The 15118-nt window shown below is 44.2% G+C and overlaps 1 protein-coding gene across 3 annotated transcripts in view; it reads right to left on the reverse strand.

Moving 5' to 3' along the window:
• Positions 1 to 9096, reverse strand: part of cdca7l (cell division cycle associated 7 like) — a 30400-nt gene extending 21304 nt beyond the window's left edge. For 2 of the 3 annotated variants that reach the window (XM_033046142.1, XM_033046132.1), the window contains exons 1-2: positions 8848 to 9096; positions 2382 to 2486 (exon numbers count right to left, since the gene is read on the reverse strand). In XM_033046142.1, the coding sequence (XP_032902033.1) occupies positions 2382 to 2486; positions 8848 to 9081 (339 nt within the window). In that variant the 5' untranslated portion in view covers positions 9082 to 9096. The remainder of the gene's footprint in view (positions 1 to 2381; positions 2487 to 8847) is intronic. The other variant, XM_033046151.1, reaches the window with a different exon arrangement.
• Positions 9097 to 15118: the final 6022 nt, after the last annotated feature.

A 15118-nucleotide genomic window follows, 5' to 3' on the forward strand; every position in this document is an offset into this window, starting at 1 on the left:
TACTTACTGTAAATGGGGGGCATGGGTGCATTGGCTTGAAGTTGAAAGGCACTACTTACTGCAAATTGTGGCTTGAAGTTGAAAGGCACTACTTACTGCAAATGGTGGCATGAGGTTGAAAGGCACTACTTACTGCAAATGGTGGCTTGGGTGCTTTGGCTTGAAGTTGAAAGCACTACTTACTGCAAATGGTGGCTTGGGAGCTTTGGTTTGAAGTTAAAGGCACTATTACTGAAAATGGTGGCTTGGTTGCTTTGGCTTGAAGTTGAAAGGCACTACTTACTGCAAATGGTGGCTTGGGAGCTTTGACTTGAAGTTGAAAGGCACTATTTACTGCAAATGATGGCTTAGGTGTGGCTTGAAATTGAAAGGCACTACTTACTGCAAATGGTGGCTTGGGTGCTTTGGCTTTAAGTTGAAAGGCACTGCAAATGGTGGCATGATGTTGAAAGGCACTACTTACTGCAAGTGGTGGCTTGGGAGCTTTGGGTTGAAGTTGAAAGGCACTACTTACTGCAAATGGTGGCTTGGGAGCATTGGCTTGAAGTTGAACGGCACTACTTACTGCAAATGGTGGCTTGGTTGCTTTGGCTTGAAGTTGAAAGGCACTACTTACTGCAAATGGTGGCTTGGGAGCTTTGGCTTGAAGTAGAAAGGGCACTACTTACTGCAAATGGTGGCTTGTGTGCTTTGGCTTGAAGTTGAAAGACACTACTTACTGCAAATGGTGGCTTGGGAGCTTAGACTTGAAGTTGAAAGGCACCTCTTACTGCTAATGGCGGCTTGGGTGTGGTTTGAAGTTGAAAGGCATTACTTACTGCAAATGGTGGAATGAAGTTGAAATGCACTACTTACTGCAAATGGTGGCTTGGGTGCTTTGGCTTGAAGTTAAAAGGCATTACTTACTGCAAATGGTGGCTTGGATGCAATGGCTTGAAGTTAAAAGGCATTACTTACTGCAAATGGTGGCTTGGATGCAATGGCTTGAAGTTAAAAGGCATTACTTACTGCAAATGGTGGCTTGGGTGCATTGGCTTGAAGTTAAAAGGCACTACTGTAAATGCACTTACTTCCTGTTTGCACTGTATATTGATTTTAGATAAAACGCTACCACTTACGGCTGTGATTTTTGGCCATCCTACTCAGTCCCCCTCCGCTGAGCAGGTGGAGAATTCTGCCCATCAATGAAAAATAAAAGTGTTATTAGTTTTTTTTTAAATGTTGAGAATCTCTCTCCTGTCAATCACTCCATGAAAGCCACACCTTTTCCAGTGGGGGGGGGAGGGGTTATAAAACCCGGAAATGTGGGTGTGGCTCAGTCTCTGCAAGATGGAGGAGGGAGAGGTCACGACTCGCTGTCTTTAGTGGCTTTGCACCCTACTTCAAATGGTAAGAAACTGCACTTGAATTTGGTGGCCTTATACCCTGCTTGAAATAGAATTTCAAGGATTAGCCGTGAGCCAACCACCAGCCGTGAGTGAGTTAGTTGCCAGCACAACAGGCTTGATTGACTGAGGCGCCAGCCCAAGAATCCATTTGGCGCACAATTTGCATACTAGCCCACTGGAAACCAGTCCCTTCAGCCCACAACACCCATACTAGCGCTCCTGAAAGCGCCCCCCCCCCAACTGGCCACCAATATTAGAATTGGCGGAGAGGTGGAATATTGCGTTGGATGACCAGCCCTCCTGTGTGATGCTGGGACCCAACGGGTCCCACTTAGTCTAGTGTTCACTGGAATTTAGAACGATGAGAGGGAATCTTATAGAAACATATGAAATGCTTAAGGATTGGACAGGCCAGATGCAAGAAAAATGTTTCCAATGTTGTGGGAGTCCAGAACCAGGGGTCACAATTTAAAAATAAGGGGTAGGCCATTTAGGACTGAGATGAGGAAAAACGTTTTCACCCAGAGAGTTGTGAATCTGTGGAATTATCTGCCACAGAAGGCAGAGGCCAATTCACTGGATGTTTTCAAGAGAGTTAGATTTAGCTCTTAGGACTAATGGAATCAAGAGATGTGGGGAGAAAGCAGAAACGTGTTACAGATTTTGGATGATCATCCATGATCATATTGAATGGCAGTGCTGGCTCGAATGTCCGAATGGCCTACTCAAGTGTTTTATTGTCATATGTCCTGGATAGGACAATGAAATTCTTTCTTGCTGCAGCACAACAGAATATGTGAATATGTAAACATAGTACATAAGGGGCGAAGAAAAAAAAAAGTTCAATTAATAACAAATATAGTGCAATAATATATTCTTTTGCAGTTCAGAGCTTATTAGTCGTTGTAGCTTAGAGCTTATTTGTTGTTGTCTTGCATATATTTTCTATGTTTCTATAAATAGAAAAGGTTGTTTACATAGCATTTTACTTACATGTTTAAACCGTCCATAACTGTTGGCAAAGTCACTTTCTTGAAAACCCTTAAATTCTTCATCATCACTCTCTGTATTAAAGATCTCTGCAACCAATGTTGACATCTGCAAAAGATAGGAACAAAATGAACTATCCCTAAGATTTCAAAAAGATGTACAAAGATATACATGCATTTAGATGGACAACGGCTGATTAGGGATAGGCAGCATGATTTTGTACATGGGAGATCATGCTTCACAAATCTGAATGTTTTATTTTTAGATGTGACCATAAAGGTTGATGAGGGCAGAGCTGTAGCTGTATGTATGGATTTCAGAAAGGTATCTGACAAGGTAACATCATATGCGAGGCTTCCCCAGAAGGTTACTTTGCATGGGATCCATGAAAAGCTAGCCAATTGGTTAAAAATTAAGCTTCTTGGAAGGAAGCAGAGGGTGATGGTGGAAGGTTTCTTTTCAGACTAGAGGCCTGTGACCAGCGGTGTGCCTCAGGATCAGTACAGGGCCCATTGCTGTTTGCCACCTATATCAATGATTTGGATGAGAACATCAAAGGCATGATTAGTATGTTTGCTGATGGCACTAAAGTGGGTAGTATTGTAGATAATGAGGATGGTTGTCAAACTTTGCAGCAGGATTTTGATAGGTTGGGCAGGTGGGCTGAGATATTGTTAATGGAATTTAAGGTAGAGAAATGCAAGGTGTTAAATTTTGGGAAGTCTAACCAGGCCAGGACCTACCCAGTGAATGGCAGGGCTATGGGGAGTGTTGTAAAGTGTTCTTGGAGCGCAGGTGCATTGTTCCTTGAAACTGGAGTCGCAAGTAGATAGGGTAGTCAAGAAGGCGTTCGGCACATTGGCCTTGATCAGTCAGAGTAATAGGTATAGAAGTTGGGAGGTCATGTTGCAATTATATAAGACGTTGGTGAGGCCACCTTTAGAGTAGTGTGTTCAGTTTTGGTCACCCTGTTAGAGGAAACATGTTATCAAGCAGGAAAGAGTGCAGAGAAGATTTATGAGGATGTTGTTAGGACTCGAAGGCCTGAGCTGTGGGGAGACGTTGAGCAGGCTCGGACTTTATTCCTTGGAATGCAGGAAATTGAGAGGTGATCTTATAGAAGTGTATAAGATCATGAGAGGAATAGATAGGGTAAATGCATCATCTTTTACCCAGAGTAGGGGAATCAAGAACCAAAGGACAAAGGTTTAAGGTGAGAAAGGAAAGATTTAATAGGAACCTGAGGGTCAACTTTTTTTTTACACAAAAGATGGTAGGTTTGTGGAGTAAGCTGGTAGAGGTAGTTGAGGCAGGAACTATAACATTTAACACACATTTGGACAGAACATGGATAGGTTAGGTTTAGAAGGATATGGGCCAATTGCGCCGAAGGGTCTGTTTCTATGCTGTTTGACTCCAAATGTAGTGGAAAGCGGGGTGGAGTACATGCAGGGCTCTCACTTAATATTTTTGACCTGTTGCCAGCCGGGCAACCTAGGCAGCTTTTTAGTTTGCCAAATGAGTTAGTTTAGGTGGTCATTTAAGACGGCTTGCATGACGTGTGTGATAATGTACTCGGACGCAGTGCGTAGTTACCAGTTGGAATTATGCTCAATGAAGCATTTACATATTATTTCTGCTTCAAATAAAGTCACAAACTAAACATATTCACCAATCAAGACATGATATATACCATAATGACATGCAGCAAAATTATAATACAGTATCTCAACTCTTTTTACATGTTGCAATGAATGCAATTTCTATTATTTATTTCCACTTCCTTTCTTTCTTTTAAAATCTTTTTATTGTTTCCCCCCCCCCAAAAAAAAAGCAAAAATAAAACATAAAAAAAGAGCAAAAAGAATAATGATAAACAAAACAATAGTATTGATACATAGGGATCAGGATTACATTAATAACAGGTATAACCTAATATGAGACCAGTGTCAAAATACACAATGAATATAGACCTCCCAGTCTCTATGTAAATATAGTTAAATCTTTAAAAGGAAACTTATAAATGTAAAAACAGCCAAAGAGAAAAAGACAAAAGAAAAAGAAAAAAGGAAAAAGAAAAAAGGAAAAAAACAACCCCCCCCAACTAAAGAAAGAAAAAAAAGAGAAAATTTGATAATAATAAAACACGCATAAAAATAAAATAGATTAAAAAAACCAAAGCAAAGCAAAACCGAATCTGAAGTGAAAATTTCAACAATGCAAGTCTGTTTGTCATCAAGTCCATTTCACTCTATAGAGGTAAAATTATTTTTATAACGGTTAAAGAGGGAGCAATTTATGCTGTATGAAAATGTTCAATAAATTTTCCCCAAGTCTTATCAAATTTAACCAAGGGTTCAACAATGTCACTCCTGATTTTTTTCTCAATTTAATCATGATATCGTTTCCGAATACGACTGGAGTGTGGTCGGAGGGTTGGAGTCTTTCCATTTAAATAAAATAGATCTTCTGGCGATTAATGTGGTAAAAGCAATCAACCGATGGGCGGAGCGGGACAATTTCCACTTCCAAACAAAGATATGGTTGGATTATTCAGCGTGTGATCAACCTGTGTCAATAAATCCTGGACCATGCACACTACAGATTGATGCAAGCATGTTTTCTGTGAAGGGCTGAAAATTATCATGACATGGCCATAGCATGGGTCGTTATTGCTATTGGTACAGAAACACTCTCGCTTCCCACATAATTTATCCACAACAAAATATACAGGTTGCAAGGACATTTTTAAAGACATTTTATGATAATAGCTGTTAAAACTACTCTTCTGACAGGTTAAACATTACACTAACCTGCAAGAGATGGCCAAAGGACATAACTGCAGCAAATGTTCTTTTGGCAACATGTTTAAAGGTGTCAAAACGCCACATTACCAGACATTCAGATTAGATGTACGTGTTGTGAACAGCAATGAAGATACCCAGTTTGTACAGACCAGATTTTTAAAATAAATTATTGATAAACGCTGTTTACATCATTCCCACTTCAGAATTAACGTTAAAATTTCAACTGAAATTTCTCCTGACCAAATTTGTGATGTATTTGACCGACTGTAGAAGTAAAACCTGGATAAATCCAACGTATAGTTGTGAATGTTGCTCATTAAATAACTACAGTACTGATACTCCATATTAAGAACATTTATTTGCCGTTATAATGAATGCTGTAATAACGTGTCAACGGTAGCAGTGACAATCGAACATTGCGGTTTTAATATTTCACGTGTTCACAATTTAATTAATCCATCATTATGGATTAAAACAAATAATAACATTGGGAATTAAAACACATTTGACTGGATTCCGTTATCAAACATAGCCAATGTTCACTCTGAAGACATTTCAGCGCAGTAGGGTTGGTGGGGGGGGGGGGGGGGGGGGGGGGGGCGGGGGTGTGTGTGTGTGTGTGTGTGAATCAGTGCGGGATGAATAGATGGCGGGGAAGGGGTTGAGAAGGCAATCGGTGCGGAATGGATGGATTCAGGCAGGGGAATTAGTGCGTGTTGGTTGGAGTAAGTAAAATTGTGAGGGTAGAGCGCAGGAGATGTCAGTGGGAGTTGAATGGAGGGGGATCAGTACGGCATGGATAGGGGGAGATCAGTGCAGGATGGATGGGGGGAGCTGGCAGGAGAATTAAAGCGAGGTCAATAGGGAGAGGGAGTTGGGGAGGGGGGGAGCGGAGAGACACACATACACAGGTGGGGAGGAAGGAAAGTCAGCGCTCCTCGGGCAACACCAGCATCATCGCCCCGCTTACTTGGCCGTCCCTGTCCACCGCCAAAGGGGGAGGTAGTTGGTATCTCCTCGCCACCGCCTCCCCTCCTCCATCAGCCAACAGGAAGGTGCGGGGCCGAGTGGTGCAGGTGCTTCAGGCTCCGCTCTAATATCTTTGCTTCAGAAGGCGGAAGGGGGCAGGAAGAGGAGGTGGCGCCGCCGTCGCCGCTGCTGCTGTGCAGGGCCCGTCATTTGCTCTGACCCTCCATCCTACAGCACTACAACCTTCGCCGACCCGAAACGTCACTTATTCCTTTTCTCTTTGCCTGACCTGATGAGTTATACCAGTTTTTTGTGTCTATCTTCAGTATAAACCAGTATCTACCGTGTCAAGCCGGGCAAAATGACACGGCTTTTAGGTTGCCCGGCGAGACTTTAGGTGGCCTTGGGAAAGCAGCCAACATAATTGTACATTTTTCTCACCCCAGCCATTCCCTCTTCTCCCCACTCCTGTCATACAGAGGATACAGAAAGTTGAAAGTATGCACCAGACTCAGAAATAGCATCTTCGCCTCTGTTATCAGGCTTTTGAACGGTCCTTCGATTAGCTAGGGTACAACCCCTAATCAATCCTGAGAACTATGCGTAGGAAGGAACTGCAGATGCTGGTTTATACCGAAGATAAACACAAAATACTGGAGTAACTCAGGGGGTCAGGCAGCATGTCTGGATAAAAGGAGGTGACATTTCAGGTCAGAACACTTCTTCAGACTGATAGTTGCAGAACTCCAGTCAGAGAAGGGGAGAACTTCTTCAAAGTAGACAGGCCATGAGGAGATTTTGCAGTGGAGCTGACAAAATGTTTGGGAAGGAACGCAGATGCGGGTTTACACCGAAGACAGACACAAAATGGTGGAGTAACTCAGCGGGTCAGGCAGCATCTCAAGAGAAAAGGAGTATGTGACGATTTGGATCAAAATCCTTTTGCAGACTGAAAGTCTTTCTTCAGTTTGAAGGAGGCTTCCGACCCGAAATGTCACCTATTCCTTTTTTCGAGATGCTGCCTGACCTGCTGAGGTACTCCAGCATTTACAAAACAAGAGACATTTATTAGTCACATGTACCAATTGGTACAGTGAAATGTGTGGTCACCATACAGCCATACGAGTAAAAAAAGAGCACAGAACACGAGTCTTTAACATAGACATCCCTACACAGCGGGATCAAAGTTTCCCACTGTGAGGGAAGGCACCACAGTTCAGTCATCCTCCTCTGTTGTTCACCCGTGGTCGGGGGGCTCCCGAACCCGTAGCTGTCGCCGCTAGGGCCGGCCCGATGTTCAGGTCCTCTCACCGGGATGATGGAACTCCGACATTGGAACGGGAGAACAACCTCAGCGGCTTGGACATCCGAATCGACCACTTCCTACCAGAGTCCGCGGCTCCCGAAGTCCACAGCCTGCGCTGGGCGGAGATTCACGCTCGGCAAAAGGTCCCAGGACTCCGCGATGTTGAAGTCAGCGCCACCCGCGCTGGAAGATCTGCAAACCACAGCTCCGCGATGTTGAAGCAGCAGGCCCAACACTCTGGAGCTTCAAACGGCGATCCAGGAAAGGCATCACCTGCTCCGCGGTAAATCCAGTGCTGCGCCACCGCTGAAGCTTTGGCCGGTCTCCGGCAGGAAAGGCTGCGCCAATACAGTTGGCAGGTCGCGAGGAGGGGGGTGAGAAAGCAACTCGGAGAATAGTCGCATCCTCGCCAGGAAGTGACTGGGAAACGCTTTCCCTCTTACCCAAACCCCCTCCCCCACATAGAAAAACTAAAGAAACCTCCAAAACTTTTAAAACAGACTAAAAACAATTTTTAAATAGAAAAACAGACAGACTGTAGGGTAGGCAGAGGCTGCCATCAATGGATCTGCTGAGAACTATATTCTGCACACTACCTTTCCCTTTAATCCACTTTACTGTACTTGAATTTGGCTTGATGTCTAACTTGATAGCACGCAAAACTAAGCTTTCCACTGCACCTCAACACACGTGACAATAATAAACCCAAACCCACATGTTCATTTAAAAAGTAATCGACCGGCCAACATCTTTAAACTGAAAAGTCATAACTTTAATATTAAGCAAATGGAACAGTAAAAAAGACGTTTACAAACGTTCTTGACGAGTTTCCATTCCTTAAACACTTCCTAGTTTTCTGTTCGTACGCTTGTTGTAAACAAGGAACAAAACAAACCACGCTACAATACAGTAGGCGTTTGCGAAAAAGCATAAAAGTGCAAGAGGAACTTATTAAATGTATTTTATAATTCTGAAATTGTAAATGATGATATTGAGCGCTACTGCTGAGTGTATTGTACTCTATTGTACGACTACTATTGTAAGCATGCAGGTCCAACTAAAACTTGATATGCACGTTTTCATTGCTCTTGGATTTCTTTTCTTCGCCAATTCCGCTGAAAAAGCCCTACTAAACATTCTTCTATGTATTCATATTTCTTTTGATTTGTATGAAAAAAAGTGGTTTTAAACTAGAAACCAAACCTCGTGGGATTTTTTGATACTCTGAGAGTTCACCGATGAAAATGAACTATTTGCGCTACACCAGTGTATTTACTCAGCAAATTTGAAAGATTAGAAGAGAATACAATTCACGCACGGAGGATTAAAAAACACAATGAAAATATAATGCTAAATGCATGCAAACGATGAAGTGCAGCTAACTCACCACACTACAGAGTTCCTCCATCCTGCAGATTAAATGCCCCGGGAATCCAGGCCAACACTTCCCGCGCTCGCGCGCGCTGGGATAATGGAACCCCGCGGGACAATCGGACCGTGCCAGCGGCCCAGCAGTAGGAGGGGTGTTCACTTCAAAGTCCTTAGTCCCTGCAAATGATATTGCTCCCCACATCATCAACTCCCGCATATCTACATAGAAATACGTATGGTATTGTTCCATTTTCGTGTTTCATTAACCAATGGAGTATGGTTTCTTTAGAATAATTTTCCATGATATACTACAATTCCCCTGTTGCATAGATGGTATTACCCGTCAATTTAGAATGACGCACTTGATTTCTGGCGCGAAAGCTGGAGATGGTCTTTGGGTCTTGGATTGCATTTAGTAGCAGAGTGCAGCTACGGAAAGTCGGGGAGTTTTACAGTGTTGTGCAAATGTACAACCAAATTTAGCTAATTTGGGGTTAACGGTGGCATTTTGATTGTTATCCTATTCATACCTCAGATTAGTTTTGCCATTAGCATGCAAACTGGACGCCAGTATATTAAATTATCTATACCACAATTCACACAAATTCTAAATTATCCCACTTTCTCATCCACTCCTAAACAAAAACAGTTTTTTTTTTAAAATTGTAGATGCTGGAAATCTGAAATAGATACAGAAAATAATGGAAATTCTTAAGGTTGACATTCATGTTCTGGAGGTTGACACAAAGCTGGAGTAACTTAGCGGGTCAGGCAGCATCTGGAGAAATGGAATAGGTGACATTTCGGGTCTAGACCTTTATTCAGTCCGAAGGGTCTCGACCCAAAACGTCACCTATTTCTTTTCGCCTGAGAGGTTACATGACCCTTAAGTTTTTTTATTAATATTTTTATTAGAAGCAGTGTACAGTAGTATAAACCGCGCCATATGACAAAATACATGTATTGTACATCTTCCATTTTAATTTTGAGAAAAAAGAAATAGAAAAAGAGAGAAAGAGCAAGAAAGAGAGAAAGTGAAAGAAATAGTGAATGTGTAAACCCCTAAACTACCAAAGAGTGAATGAGTAAAAACTTAAAAAAGAATAAGAAGACAAAAACGAAAAATAATGTAAAAAAGACCAAAATGTGTTGATATAGGATAGGTTCTTTATTGTCATTATAACATGTAAACATGTACAACAAAATTAAAAATGCCAACCAGTCAGTGCACCATTCACACATTATCTAAAAGCTAACGATATGTAAAAGAGAATATCTGAAATAAACAACTAAAATAAATAACATGAAAAAAACAAGCATAAACACACAACCATATATTCTACTGTCGATTGCACAATCCCTTTGGTATGTAGCGCACCTGCGCTCATTTGGTGGCGATATTAAGTGTAGTTATTGCTCTGGGATAAAACTGTTATTGAGTCTGTTTGTCCTTATCCTCATTGATCTGTACCGTCTGCCTGACGGCAACAGTTCAAACAGGGAGTGTCCGGGGTGGGAAATGTCCTTTATAATGTTCTGGGATTTCTTGAGACAGTGGGAACTGTGTAGGTCCTCCAAGGTGAGGAGAGGGCAGCCGACAATCTTCTAAGCGTTGTCAATAGCCCTCTGGAGCGCTTTCCTCTTATCCGCTGTGCAGCTGGTGTACCACACGCATACACAGTATGTTAGGATGCTCTCTATGGAGCACCGATAAAAGGACAGCAGCAGTCTCTGAGTGATGTTGTTCTTCCTGAGCACCCTCAGGAAGTGCAGTCTTTGCTGGACCTTTTTCAGCAGCGCAGAGGTGTTCACGCTCCATGTCAGGTCCTCCTCAATGTGGATTCCCAGGAAGCGGAAATCCGCCACCCTCTCCACACAGTCCCCTCTGATGATTAATGGTGTAATGTCCGTTTTCTTCTTCCTGTAGTCTATTATGAGCTCCTTGGTCTTTGAGGTGTTGAGGAGCAGGTTATTCTCTCCACACCACACTGTCAGCTGCTCCACCTCATCCCTGTAGGCGTACTCATCCCCCCCAGAGATGAGCCCCGCCACCGTGGTGTAATCCGCGAATTTGACAATGGTGTTACTGTGGTGGGCGGGGGTGCAGTCATATGTGTAGATGGTGTAAAGCAGGGGGCTCAGCACGCAGCCCTGTGGAGAGCCGGTACTGAGGCTGAGGGCCGTGGATGTGTGATGGCCCACTCTGACTCTCTGACTGCGACCCGACAGGAAGCTATTTATCCACATGCAGGTGGAATGTGGAAGTCCCAGGTCCCCCAGTTTGTCCACCAGTTTGTGGGGAAGGATGGTGGTAAAAGCAGAGCTGTAGTCCACAAAGAGCATCCGCACGTAGCTCCCCCGCTGCTCCAGGTGGGACAGTGCAGCATGGAGGGCTGTGGCAACAGCGTCCTCTGTGGATCTGTTCGCTCTATACGCAAACTGGTGGGGGTCAAAGCTTTGGGGCAGGAGTGATGTGATGTGACCCCGGACCAGTTTTTCAAAGCACTTCATCACCACTGGTGTGAGTTCGACTGGCCGGTAGTCGTTGAGGCTGGAGATGTGGGGTTTTTTGGGCAAGGGGACTATGGTGGAGGACTTCAGACAGGGTGGGACAGTGGACTGGGCCAGAGACTGGTTGAAAATCCTCGTAAAGACTCCAGCCAGCTGGTCTGCGCAGTCCTTCAGCACGCGTCCAGAGACGCCGTCGGGTCTAGCAGCCTTCCTCGGATTGATGGCCCACAGCGTGCGCCTCACCTCATGCTCCTCTATTTTGAGGGTTAAGCTGCTGTGGACCATGTGGTGTGATGTGGCTGTCTCTGGTGGCTCCACTTCAAAGCGAGCAAAGAAGAGGTTCAGTTCCTCTGCCAACGAGGCGTCACCTTCAGCAGCTCCAAGGTCGGTCTTGTAGTTGGTGAGATACTGGATCCCCTGGCACACCTGCCTGCTGTTATTACTGTCCAGGTGATCCTCTATCCTCCTCCTGTAGTCTAATTTGGCCTCTCTGATGCCTCTCTTCAGGTTAGCTCGGGGCGTGCTGTATAAAGCCCTATCGCCAGACCTAAAAGCGGTGTTCCGCTCTTTTAACAGCCGCTGGACCTCCCGGGTCATCCAGGGCTTCTGGTTGGGGTAGACCCGGATGCGTTTGCCCACTGTGACAGTGTCCATGCAGTTTTTAATGTAACATAGTACACTGTCTGTGAACACCTCCAGGTCCTGGTGTTCAAACACATCCCAGTTGGTCCTGTCGAAGCAGTCCTGCAGCTGCTGAGAGGCACCATCAGGCCAAGTTGTGATGATCTTTGTGATGGTAGTAGCAGTTTTCCTGAGGGGGGCATATGCAGGAATTAAAAGCAGGGACATATGGTCAGACTGGCCCAGGTGTGGTAGTGGTCTAGCCCTGTAGCCCAGCTTGATGTTGGAGTAGACCTTGTCCAGTGTGTTAGCTCCTCTTGTAGCACATTTAACATGCTGGTAGAATTTGGGGAGCATTGCCTTCAAGTCCGCGTGATTAAAGTCCCCTGCTATAATGTGAACAGCGTCAGGATATGTGCTCTGCTGGCTGCTAGTGTTACCATACAAATGTCCGATAGCCGAGTTAGCATTAGCATCCGGTGGTATGTACACAGCAGTTATCATGACGACAGTAAACTCTCTAGGGAGATAAATGGGCCTGCATTTAACAGTCATATACTCCAGGTCCGGGGAGCAGTGACTGTCTACAATCACTGTGTTAGTACACCAGGTGTTGTTCACGTACACACAGAGCCCTCCTCCTCTGCTCTTACCGGAGTCTCTTGTCCTGCCATGACGCTGTGCGGTGTAACCTGCTAGCTCGATAGCAGAGTCCTGAATGAATGAATGAATGAAGCCAGGTCTCCGTGATAAACAGAATGCAGCTGTCCTTCACGGCGTTGTTAGATGCTGTCTGTAGCCTCAGTTCATCCATCTTGTTAGCGAGGGATCTGGCGTTCGTGAGAAACAGGCTGGGAAGCGGTGGTTTGAGTGGCTGCCTCCGTAGCTTGGCTAGCGCACCAGCCCTGCAGCCTCGCTTTTGCCTTCTCTCTCTGCGTCGCCTTCGCCTCCTCCCCGCGGGGATGGTAATCCACGGAGAGCCGGGGCTCCTCGCTATGTCCACCGGGATCTTGTATGAATGGACAAACTCGGCTGTAACACTCCGCTCGTGACCAGCTCCAATCCTAAGGAGATCATGCTGGCCATAGACGTTGTTCGCCCGACAGAAAGTACACAGGACAAAAAACAACACGTACACAAAAAGCACGAAGCACCGACCGAAAGAACATTGAGCTGCCGCAGCTGTGTGCGCCGCCATCTTGTCTGCTTCATTTCTCACCACACCCATCCGTAAATCGGTTTAATTCCAAAGTTGTGTTGCACCATACTATCCTTGTAATGAATCAATGAAAGGTGACCATATCTTTGAAAATTGCTCTGATTTTCCTGCTAAGACGAGTCTCATATCTTCAAGATGTAGCTTCTCAGACATGCTTGTCATCCACATTTTAAGAGTTGGGGTAGAAGCATTTTTCCAAAATATAAGTACAAGTTTTTTTGCCATTATCAGGCCATAGTTAAGGAAACGTCTTTGAAATATTGATAGCTCAGAGCAGGCTCCTGCTATTCCGAAAATAATCAATTCTGTATGAGGGTCCAGTTTTATTTTTAATGATTTTGAGAAACTTTCAAAAATTCCTTTCCAAAATCTATGGAGTTTTATGCAATCATGACCCTTGAGTTAATCCAGCATTTTGTGTCTACGATGTAAACCAGCATTTTGCAGTTCCTTCCTACACATGTTCTGAAGATTCCTTCGTTAGATCTGGAAGAGGGACAGTCAGGATTTCCATATCTTCTACTGTTGCTGTCAAATAGAAATTATTTATATTTCAATTATTTTTCTTCGCTTTAGCCAGTTTCATCTGACCTGTAGAAAACTGCAGATGCTGGTTTACAAAAAATACAAACTACTAAAGTAACTGGGTCCTGCCACTTGACCGGCCAAGTTACTGCAGTACTTTCTCTCTCTTCGGACTTGAATGTTTTATGGCATTCTCTTCTGTTTTAAGTTGTAACCTCATTTCATTATTCCCTTGAAACGTGGTGATTTCTAACAGAAATAAGCATGCCTAGAAATTCTACTCTCCCAAGGGAGGTAGCAGAGTGCTGTAATTTGGCCTTGGCTCAAGTCAAGTCAAAAGGACGACGTGTTGAAGTAACCCGACAGGTCAGGCAGCATCTCTGGATTTTCAGATCAAGATCCTTCTTCAGACTAATTGTAGACTAGACAGTTTGATTGACTTGTTAAGGACTTCACTAAGGAAGACACAAACAATCTCCCAGATGTACTGGAGGACAGAGGATCTAAGGGGGTAGAGGAATTGAAAGACATTTTCATTAGGCGAGAAATAGTATTGGGTAGTGTGAGATATAAATGTGAGTACTCACATTCACGATGCCAGAGACAAAGTCGTGGAAACAAGAAACTCCTTTATTTACGAGTCTGCAGTCCCCGGGTGTCTCTCCAACCGAGACACACCGACGTTGGGAAAGTCTCTTTCTTTTATCCACATCATTTTACAATTGCCACACCCTTAACTCCTCCCCTTCGGGCTCCTTCCAATCAGAGCACTGAGGTTCTCATTCCCACCAGAACGTCCCGTAACGCCTTTCAACGTCAAGGGAACCTCCTACATCATACATCGCATGTGCATTTAAATGAGACATTTTGTCATGGTGGGTGTTGTCGTAATATTCATGTATCTTATTAAGCATGTGCAATACAGAGTATCTCCTGCCCTTTCCCCCAGTTTTGGTAAAGGTTTCTGTCGTACCGCTTATCTGTTAATTCCCAGCCTTGAGATGTCACCACTTGTTCTTCTGCTGTTACTAATCTAGCCGAGCTCTGTCGGGTGTTCGTGCTGAGAGCTTACTATTATTCTACTTCAGCTATTCCTCAGTCCTAGTCTAAATCAACTATCCCTATTAACCCTTTCCTTACAATCCACCCTTTTTTCTTTGCTACGCAACTTTTGCATTATACTATTTCTTCTTTTTCTGGTGCTAGCAGCAGACTCTTCGCCTCCCTATCCTCCTCTCGCTGGTCATACTGTGTTCTAAAGGCCATCATGGCGGCGTTGTTCTTTGTCAGGGCTGTCTCTATCAATCGCTGAGCCAACCCCCGTACGCAGGGAATGATACAACATCCGAATAGGCACAGCAACCCCATCATAACTACCACTGATGTTAGGGCTGATGTGAAGATGTGCTTC

This window comes from Amblyraja radiata, chromosome 2 (genome assembly GCF_010909765.2).
Source record: "Amblyraja radiata isolate CabotCenter1 chromosome 2, sAmbRad1.1.pri, whole genome shotgun sequence".
NCBI classification, from domain to species: Eukaryota; Metazoa; Chordata; class Chondrichthyes; order Rajiformes; family Rajidae; genus Amblyraja; species Amblyraja radiata.